Raw genomic sequence first — 10,120 nt, forward strand, 5'->3', positions numbered from 1 at the left:
TAGATTTTATTTTGTTTCAGAGATGCAATACCATTGACCTTGTTTTGATTTGAAAATAAATGACATAGACTAATGTAAAGCTTTGAGTTTGTTTCCCTTCATTACGTGTGAGGTTTGATTTAAACAACATCTTACATACATTTACTTGATGAACGTAATAAACTTGTTGTAATATACATGTATGTGTATTTACATTTTGACAATCTTACATACTGCAGTACAATAGAATTAAAGTAGATTCACACACAAAAGTTCTGCCTACTACCCGCTTTGAAAGTGCTCCTTTCAATATGATTTCCCCTTGTTATTTGTGCTAAAAGATTTTTGTTTCTGTCTATCTCTCTCTATCCATAGTCCATGCTCTATCTCTCTCTTCCATTACATTTCTCTCCTCTTTCTGTCATGTGGTATGTTTTATTCATTATCGTTCTTCATTTTCCATTTAGTATCTTGCGGTCATTGGCTTATTAATTCTGCTTTTCAGTTAATAATGTAATTGGTGCCATCAACTTCACTCATCCAATAACATTTTTCTGTTCCCCTCTAAACTGTCTCTCCTCCAAATCTTTGTTATCTATTTTTATTTGCTATTTTGCTTTCGTTTTGTTGTGGTGAATTGATCCAGGGGCTGAAATAGAGAATAAGGGGAGCAACATATTGGGCCTGTGTCTTGTAGGCCCATTCTTGTAGTCAAAATCACCAAGATTATGGAGTTTGTGAGGTCAGTTAGAGGGATAAAGTGTGACAGCGTGGAAGTTTGAGATGAGTTGCAATAATTTCATGAACAATATAGTCATCTGTCTCTCATAACTGAAAATGACTTTCATAAGATTTGGTAGAAAATAAACAACACACACATAGATAATATGAATACTAGCAAGACACTATTTATTCAGCAATACATTGTATTTTTAATATGATTAATGCAACATTAGCATGAAGTTTATCCAATGTAAAAGGTATACTAGAATGAATTCTCGCTGGGAAAATTAGGTATGCTATGAATACAGAATTTTTCCCTGTTCCCTATTAGCATAGACAAGAATTAATATGTCTTGAAAATATACTGCATTATATTATTTTCAGATATATGTAACACAAACAAATCTAATAAATAGTTTTACAATGGATCACCTGTGATATAACTTACCATTTATAAAAGCAATAAAATTAGTATCAACTCATGGTGTTTATAAAGAGGGTGAACCCATCAAACCATATTATTGAAAAACAAAAGACTTCTGAATGTCTACAACCTGATTATTGCCGATTTCGTCAGAACGGTCAATTAAGGTCACATCACTGTGGCTGTAGCTGAAACCTTATCTTTCAAACACAAGAACTATATTGTATGATTACATCTAAGGATGGAAGATATCACCGGTTTTGAGAAAAATCATGGACATAGTTTTTAAGAAAAAGAATGAACAGGATTTTAATAACAAAATAAAAGCAATAAACTATTAGATTGCAGTTCTTTACAGTTCAATTTGGGAAAAGAGTCATAAACACATCATTAATTCATACTTTGAAAATGTTACATATTGTCTGTTAGGATCCATAATGGCATTTACTCATTAATATACTCATATTCTTAAACACTGACTTTAATAATGCCCTTTGGGTTTTGAACAGTTCATAAGCTAAGGCAGCAACACCTATTTATTATACAGCATTAATTACCTTTCTTTTCAACTAAGAACATTGCAGACAATGAGATAAATTGAATTTCATACATTAATCAGAATTCAATCAAATGTAAATTTAAGATTATTCCAAAAAATACTTGTTCTTTTACTTAACAATATTTAAAGCCATTTCTATCAAAAGATCAGTAAGCCTGATTCGTCATCCCATTGTCGATGTGGAAAAATTGCAAGCATCAAGTAAGTCGGGTGAACTGATATGTCACATTTCAAACAATTAAGAATCATACGTTATTGCTATCCAAATTTACAATGAAGTAACTGTCTCAGATTGACATCATGAATATTAGAAGTATTTGATTTAAAGATATTTGAATAAACATTCATTGAACTCATATGAATTGGAACAAATGTATATTGGCTTGCTCCAAAAAAGTGATATTAAAGCATATATCAACACTTTGCTTGCTTCCTTCGCCTCTCTGCACTGTTACTCATTTGCCACACATGCAATTTGGGACAAAATATTAGGCGGTAATTGTTGTAAGGATTGATTGCGCAACAATGAAGTTTCATAATTATCAATTTCCGGTCTTGATTAGCTTCAAACAACGCCTTCAACACGGTTATACATGTACATCAATGTTACACGGGAAACAGTTGAATAATCTTGAAGCCTTTGGTATATCAATTCAATGATAAATACAATGTGGCACAGGGAGATTATTTGTGTGGCATGAAAAGAGATATATCTTTCCAGTATTACAGTGCAATATCATAGTTTATGCATGTACATGTGGATAATGCTTTACATACATGTAAGCATAGCTTTCTCAATAACTTAGCAATTTACAAGCATTTTACATGAAATTCAATAGTTCATAGTGCAACATGCTGGCTATATTTACATTATTTCAACAGGCTTTGTCACCCCCCTCCCCTCCCCAACAACCACAAAAATTACTGTAATATCAAGTACAAATAAATATTATTGATAGGAGGCCCTCTTGTGTTTGCACTGGACATGGTGTATTTATTAAGTGGCCTACGTGGGATACATTACTAGAAGTATATCCCACAAAATGATGAGCGTATTTCACAAGTCGGCACGACGGGTGAACTATTCTCAAAGCAAGGGCAATATACCCTTGTACCTCGCAAAGAAAATCCAATCAATATCATTAATACTAATTGTATGATATCTAGTACCTCAAAAACTGAAAACAATTTTAAAAAAACAATGAAGCTCTTTTGTACTACAACAAAAAAAGGCCTGATTTCTAATCTCACGACTACTATAAAAGCTACAAAGTACTGACAAAGCTTTACAAAATTTTGCTTAGTAATAATTCCTCTCGTCTTAGAAGAGCCATGCTGCACTGCTTTATATCTATGGCAAAAGCAACACATCTACAAATAGTCTTTGATTTCCAAATGCATGATTACACTAAAATTGGCAGTGTAACTCCCTACTGCACCAATAAAGATACATGTATATACAAATTAATATCCATGAGCAATATTTAGCATGACTAATCTGCCGATACTATGAAAAGCCGTCCTTACAATGGCTCCTCAATTTAAAGGCATGATAACTTAAATGTGGTATACAAAAAAAAGCTAATACATTTAAACTGAACTATAGTTAATAATATCAGAGAAAGAGTTGGAGAGAATAAAAATGGAGAGAATGATAGAGAAAAATAGAGAGATAGAGAGTGAGAGACTGGATGATAGAAAGAGAAAAGGAAAGGGGGAATGAAAGGTGAGATAGAGAGAGAGAGAGAGAGAGAGAAAGAGAGAGAGAGAGAGAGAGAGAGAAAAAAACATATTTAGGTGAAATACATAAACTCAAGCATTTCCCAAAGGATATAAATGATAAATAAATGCAAAGAAGATAAACAACAATGAAAATTAATCGTTATGACACAGAAATGCTTAATTTGACCACATACATTGTCTACAACGAAGCAAGAAAAGGCATTAAACCTTTTATATTTGAGCCCTACAAGCTCTCAGATTAGTATCATCTTTAATGCAACCATGCAAAAAAAGAAAGCATCTAAAGTGTCTATTAATTCCTAAAATACTCTAACAAAACATCATGAGTGATAATACATCAGCCATTGACATATTAATGACTATTATCATCATCATATTATTACTTACAAATGAATAACTTCTGTAAACTTTTTAGAGTATTCAACATCCCAATGAAATCCATATTCTTAAGGCAACAGCATTGTCCAATCGTATATTTTCAGCTCTCTATCCTACAGAAAATGATATTACATTATTCTCATCTACACTCTACATTATAGAATGCACTATATGATCTACAATGCACAATACAGAAATAATTGAGTATATATTCATAGATGTGTGACTGAATACGAAATAAATAATCATGCAATGTTATGTTGTTGATTTCTTTTTGCACAATCACTTTCAAAACAAAGCAAGAAATTAAAAAAAAACATATATAGTATCATTCTAAAGAGGAATAAACACACTCCTTGATGAATAATAATCAAAGCGATGATTATGCCATGATAGAGCTATAATCAATCCAACTGGAGTTTCTAACTGGAGTTAACAAACTTAACTGAAGAAAATTAGAGTCAATATGAATACTCTTTGATTCTTCTAAGGTAGCAATATAAAAAAATGGCGTGTAACTATTTACTTATTGACTTTGGTATTTTTCACTCTTAATAATGTAGAAAATATCTATTTACCATTATCATACTCATCATACTGAATATTATTTGCTAACCAGTATGATGAGAACCAAAACTAAAAATCCTATTTTATTAGTAACATTCCATATAAATCAACCAATATTAATCATCATCATAATCAGCATTATCAACAATAACTATCTGTGTTCTGCAATGTTACACTTGTAATTCTGCAATGTTACACTTGTAATTCTGCAATGTTACACTTGTATTTTTATAGCAAATTGAATTACAATATGTGATTGGCTTTATAATCAGTCGTAGACACATATTTTTATTTCCAAACAGTGAATTCGCCCTTCTCAACAGCACATCCGACATATCAATTCACTGCAAGACAAATGCCAGTCCCATGCATGCATTTTTCTGTGAGTGATTTGCAGGATCTTGATCCACCCTCAGTACAGAAGAATCCTTTTCTCCACTGGTTTTCTACATATAGGGCACTCGGACATACGATCCCCGCAGAGCTGACAGGTGCCGTGGCCGCACAGGAAGATCATGTTCTTGATGCGATCCAAACATACAGGACAAACGGTCTGGATATTGTTAGGGAAACAAATGGAAAAAGCAGTTTAAAAAACAAGTATTATCAGGAGTAATGATAATATGGGAAGATGACATCAAACAATCAGAACTGGCAACTTTGGGGCCTTTTTTTGTTGTTGTGTATTATTTTCTGCTGTTTCATACATGAATCAAATTTGTATTTCAAAGTTTAAGAGTGAAAAAAATAAAACACTGCAAGTGAAAACATGTTTGTTAACAATTATTTAAATCATGAAAGTCATGAAAGTCTATAAACTTGTTAATCTACATTTGCCACTCCATACCCAGGAAAGAAATGGGGACCTGGTAGGATGTGAAAAGCCTTTGTTAGTTGCCATATGCCCTCACCGTGACCATATAGTAGGCACAAAAGCTTTCGTCATCCCCCCCCCCCCACTCTGGGGTAGGAGGGACCACATTCGTGTTCCTAAAATCTCCAGTAAAGGGGTACTTTTCATTCAACAAAGTCTGGCCCGTAGTGATAGGGTGTGCCTTCAAAGGGAAGGAACATGCATATGCGTTTCAATGTTTCTGAGTGGGGGGAGGGGGAGGGGGGACCTGGCGTCATCACACCGGGTCCCCATTTTGCTCTTGGGTATGGAGTGGCAAATGTAGATTAATGCCTTTCCAAAGGACATTAGTGCTGAAAGGCTAGATCCATGCTATGCCACTAAGCAGCTAGGAGATTGATCTCACCTGTTCCTTGATGTCATGTAGTTGTTGCTTCAGCTTGGTCACCTCCAGGTTAGTGTTGTTCATCTTGACCGGTTTCTGGCTGGACGACATCGCGATGTTAGCGTTCCCGCTGTTGGTAGGTCCGGGGCTTGGATTGGTGTTAGTGTTAGTGTTTACGCTGGTGTTGTTAGCGTTGCTTGCTGCGGTGTTGGAGGGCGGAGACGGCGCTGTCGGTGATGACGGTGGTGCTACAAAACGAAGAGAACGTTTGAGAAGAGTTATGAATTTGTGTACACCTGTAGTAATAACACATGTCAATCTAATGCTACATATCCAACATGTTTCCTTCCTTTTCTGTATTACTCATTATAAACAAAAGACAGTCGTTGAGATTAATAATGATAATAATAATCAAATTTCATTTATCCTCATTATCCATATCATCATCACCATCATCGTCATAATCACTACCATCATCATTATCATCATCATCATCATCATCATCATCATCACCACCATCATCATCATCACCACCATCATCATCATTATCATCATCATCAACATCATCATCATCATCATAATCATTATCATTATCATCACCATCACCACCACCACCACCACCACTACTACTAAACTACCAACGTCATCTAGACCCTTACCTTTCCCTCCACAGCAGACCACAAATGGTACGGTCTTCTCGATATCGGAGCGGCACTGGACACATTTCTTCATCAAACTTCCACAACCTGAAAGAAAAGCACATTTAACTATCCTGAGGAGTGTTGCACAAAGACTAAGATCGACTTTAAGTTGGACTTAACTATGGCAGGCCGTTCATGCCACTGTTTGCTCTCACCATTTACTGGCATTGGTCTCTCAAGGGACGTACAAATCATGGTCAGGAATCTACATATTTTGATAATTCATTATTGAAGGAATAAAATATTATCTAAAAATCATATTGGTGAGAGCAACCAGTGGCACGATTGTCCTGCAATAGTTAAGTCCAACTTAAAGTCAATCTTAGTCTTTGTGAAACACCCCCCTGAAATAAAATGTCGGCAGATAGCTTCAATCAAACACATTAAAATATAAGAAGGGAATACAATGTACATTGTAACTGCTATAAAAATCATGTTTATGTATCCGAGGGTATCGATAGAGATGTACATTGTAACTGCTATAAAAATCATGTTTATGTATCCGAGGGTATCGATAGAGATGTTCATTCACCTCTGAAGTTGTTACAAAAATACAAACGAAATGATAGCAACATAATACAGAATTTTAGAGGTAGATAAAATTAATAAAACAATGTAGTGCTTGTTGCCAGTACAGGCTGTTAATGTTTGAACGGATAATTCTATACCTAATTCCTATGTACAAACGTGGATACAAAAAGTGAAGTTAGCGGAGCCCAACAACAACAAAAACTCTGAACGGGAGAATAGAAATGTCCATTTTAAACGCTTCAGTGAATAGGCATCTACAAAAAAAACCAATTACCTCCAAATGAAAAAGAAATATCAAACTAAAAAATATTTATTTCAACAACAAAAAAAAAAAAAAAAAATAATAATAAATTGATTATTCCCTACACTGTTTCCACTTGTGTATGAGATAGAGAATGTGTTCATACCGTCACAAGCACACATATGACTGCAGGGGTGGAACAGGACAGATGCCATCTTGTCTGAACACACTACGCACTCCTCAATCTAGAATAAAGGAAAAGACAGATAAAATAATTTCATTAAAAACATGACTGTAGTATCATAATCACAAAAGTACACATAATCGTTTGCTTCGTTGAATTTCAATTGACTGTATCTATTATATGAATAGAAGATGAAATAATTTTATTTAGCAGGTAAACATACAGTGAATCATGAATTTCAAATTGACAATTAGGTCAGGGGATTGTGATGTAGTCGCGGATAACTCTCCCGTTTGTCGTGTGCAAAAATCCAATTAATTTCTGTTTTTCTCCCAAGTGCCTTCTCCTTTGAGGTACTACTCAAAATATATTATGGATAGCATATAATTACAGGTCCTCTAAAAAAAGAATAGATACTCCTGATTCATAAATTTTGAAAAAAATGAAAGTTTATCATTTGTGTCTTGGAAGAAAGGGGAAAGATGTCTGCCACTAGATCGCAGAGACATTACCGATTCAGCCAATTTGACGAGCCTATACCTATAGTGATTAAAACTTTGAACATATTCATAACTTCCTCATATTTTGTCTGATTTCATTCAAACTTTCACCAGTCTACTGCCTTCTTCTAGAGTAGTCTGCTATCAAGGTTTGATTTCCCTTTATTGGAAGCAGCCCTGGGCCAGAATACAAAGTGCAGGAGATCAAGAGTATCCTCAGTGCATAGCCCTAGACCCTATAAAGAGTCCTCTAATCAATCCAAAGTTTGCCATCTTTTCCTATCTTTTAAGTACATAGCTGCGATTGATATCAAGTCTTTGTAAGACGGGCCCTTCTAAGAATAGTAGGGTATAAACCTTGGTTCTAGACTGGACCGGTTCTTTGCAGATGAGGCACTTCTTGACCCTAGGGGAGCAGAGTGAACAGGTGGCGATGTGTCCACACGGACCAAACAACGTATCTCGTTTCATGTCCGAACACACCATGCATTCCTCTAGAGATTCCTGTTCACCGGTGTCCGAACCATCCATTAATAGGTTGGATTGACTGAAATATAAAAAGATTGAGGTGGTTAGAATATTTCCTTGACAGACTCCAGATATGGGTAGACAGGTTGTGCTGAATTTATCTGGGAAACAGTTACAAAACACTTTAGCTCTCACTTGTACTAAATTGGATTGATCGAGTAAGTAAGATTTGCAGTGCAGTCTCCTTCTATCTATAGAAAATAGGGTGTTATTTAGATGAGAAATGGACAGACAGACTAGTTCATGCATAGCCTTGTAATTGCCACACTGATAAGTGTAAGCCCTTCTCTACGATCTGACCGATACTCAAATGAACCAAATTAATTCAAAGAATACAAAATTTTGCTGCATGGCTTGTCACAAGGTCCTGTTCAAATGAATCTATCTCTCTTATATTGAAGAAATTACACTGGTTATCTATTCGTGATGGAATTGAGTTCAAAATCCTTGTCTTAACCTTAACGTGTCTGAAAGGATTGGCTCTTACATATATGACTGAACTGCTTACCCAATACGTACCTAACAGAAACTTCAGGTCTCCCCAAAAGTCTCTCCTTACTATTCCCCAAATAAATACCAATTTCTACAGGTCACGCTCTTTTCAAGTTGCATCAACAGTTGATGCAAGCTACAATTTGTGTGAAGTGGTGGTTATTTTACCTGACTGCAAAGAAAGCATAAATGCTTGTTAGTAAGCAACCAGAGGAACAACGGCTTTACATGTAGGTCCTCTCCGAGAGTCTTGGTAATGAGGATTAATGCCTTACCAAAGGGCACTAGCGCATCGTCTTGATTTCGAACCCGGGTCCCCGGATTACAAGACCACTGCTCTACCAACTGAGCTATCGCACATCATCCAATTCCAGGGTAAACGGGAAAGGGCGAAGGGTAAAGGGCAAAGGGCAAAGGGGAAGGGGGAAAAGGGAAAGGTTGGGTCCTCTAAACTCACCTATGCTTCTCCTTGTGGCATTTTGCCAGGGCTCTGCAGAGGTTTGGATCAGGACAGAGGTCCATAGGAGACTGGCCTTTCTTGTTCTTGACGTTGAGGTCCGCTCCGTTGGCTGCAAGGAAGCAGGCGATAGACGCACTGCTCTTCTTGTCACCAGATTGAGTGCCAAGACCCATCAGGAGCTGACAGAGTAAAGAGGAAAAGTGGACAGTTGGGTTACAGATTTGCATCGTGCATTTGCTACACCACATTACGTGAGTTGATCGTCATCTGCTGTGTACCTCTTTGATTACACAGAGGGCGTGCATACAGAACTGACCTTTTACAGTTTTATATTGTCTAGATTTGTCATGATGGTCCCGTTATTCAGGCACAATGTACCTACATGTCCATGTAAACCTAAGTGTTATGGGATGGTAATGTAGGTACCAGTACTATCTTGTTGTCCGACAGGGTGCTAAGATCCAGACACTTAGACAATTACAAGAACATTGAGGGCTGTTTTTCTACCATACTCACTCTACAGCCTTATGATCCAACTCACATTGATCCATCAATACATGTACCGGTACTTAACTCTCAGCCTACTTTTGGACCTAAACATTTCTCTTCTCTTTGCCAGACAGGGTGCTAAGATCCATCACAGTCTTAGATAATCACAAACACATACTTTAAAAAATGGATATGACAAAACCAGGATAAGCCATTAATACTCCTACTATTAATTAGTTTATTGGAAACTAACCTTAATCCTAACCTTGATGGGTCATATAATAAACATATCTCATTTGGTCTTATACCACTCCAGTTCCAAGCTATTGTTCAATATTTTAAAAAAGTACATATACCTTTCGCGCATCCATTCAAATAGATAA

At 36.0% G+C, this 10,120-nt stretch overlaps 1 protein-coding gene across 1 annotated transcript in view; it reads right to left on the reverse strand.

The window, feature by feature from the left end:
• Positions 1-4,578: 4,578 nt before the first annotated feature.
• Positions 4,579-10,120, reverse strand: part of LOC753410 (E3 ubiquitin-protein ligase MIB1) — an 11,643-nt gene continuing 6,101 nt past the window's right edge. The window contains exons 4-9 of the mRNA XM_030982797.1: positions 9,246-9,427; positions 8,126-8,315; positions 7,251-7,329; positions 6,224-6,357; positions 5,633-5,707; positions 4,579-4,926 (exon numbers count right to left, since the gene is read on the reverse strand). Coding sequence (XP_030838657.1) covers positions 4,786-4,926; positions 5,633-5,707; positions 6,224-6,357; positions 7,251-7,329; positions 8,126-8,315; positions 9,246-9,427 — 801 coding nt within the window. The 3' untranslated portion in view covers positions 4,579-4,785. The remainder of the gene's footprint in view (positions 4,927-5,632; positions 5,708-6,223; positions 6,358-7,250; positions 7,330-8,125; positions 8,316-9,245; positions 9,428-10,120) is intronic.

The sequence above is a fragment of the Strongylocentrotus purpuratus genome, unplaced genomic scaffold (assembly GCF_000002235.5).
Source record: "Strongylocentrotus purpuratus isolate Spur 01 unplaced genomic scaffold, Spur_5.0 spur5_scaffold_13, whole genome shotgun sequence".
Taxonomy (NCBI): domain Eukaryota; kingdom Metazoa; phylum Echinodermata; class Echinoidea; order Camarodonta; family Strongylocentrotidae; genus Strongylocentrotus; species Strongylocentrotus purpuratus.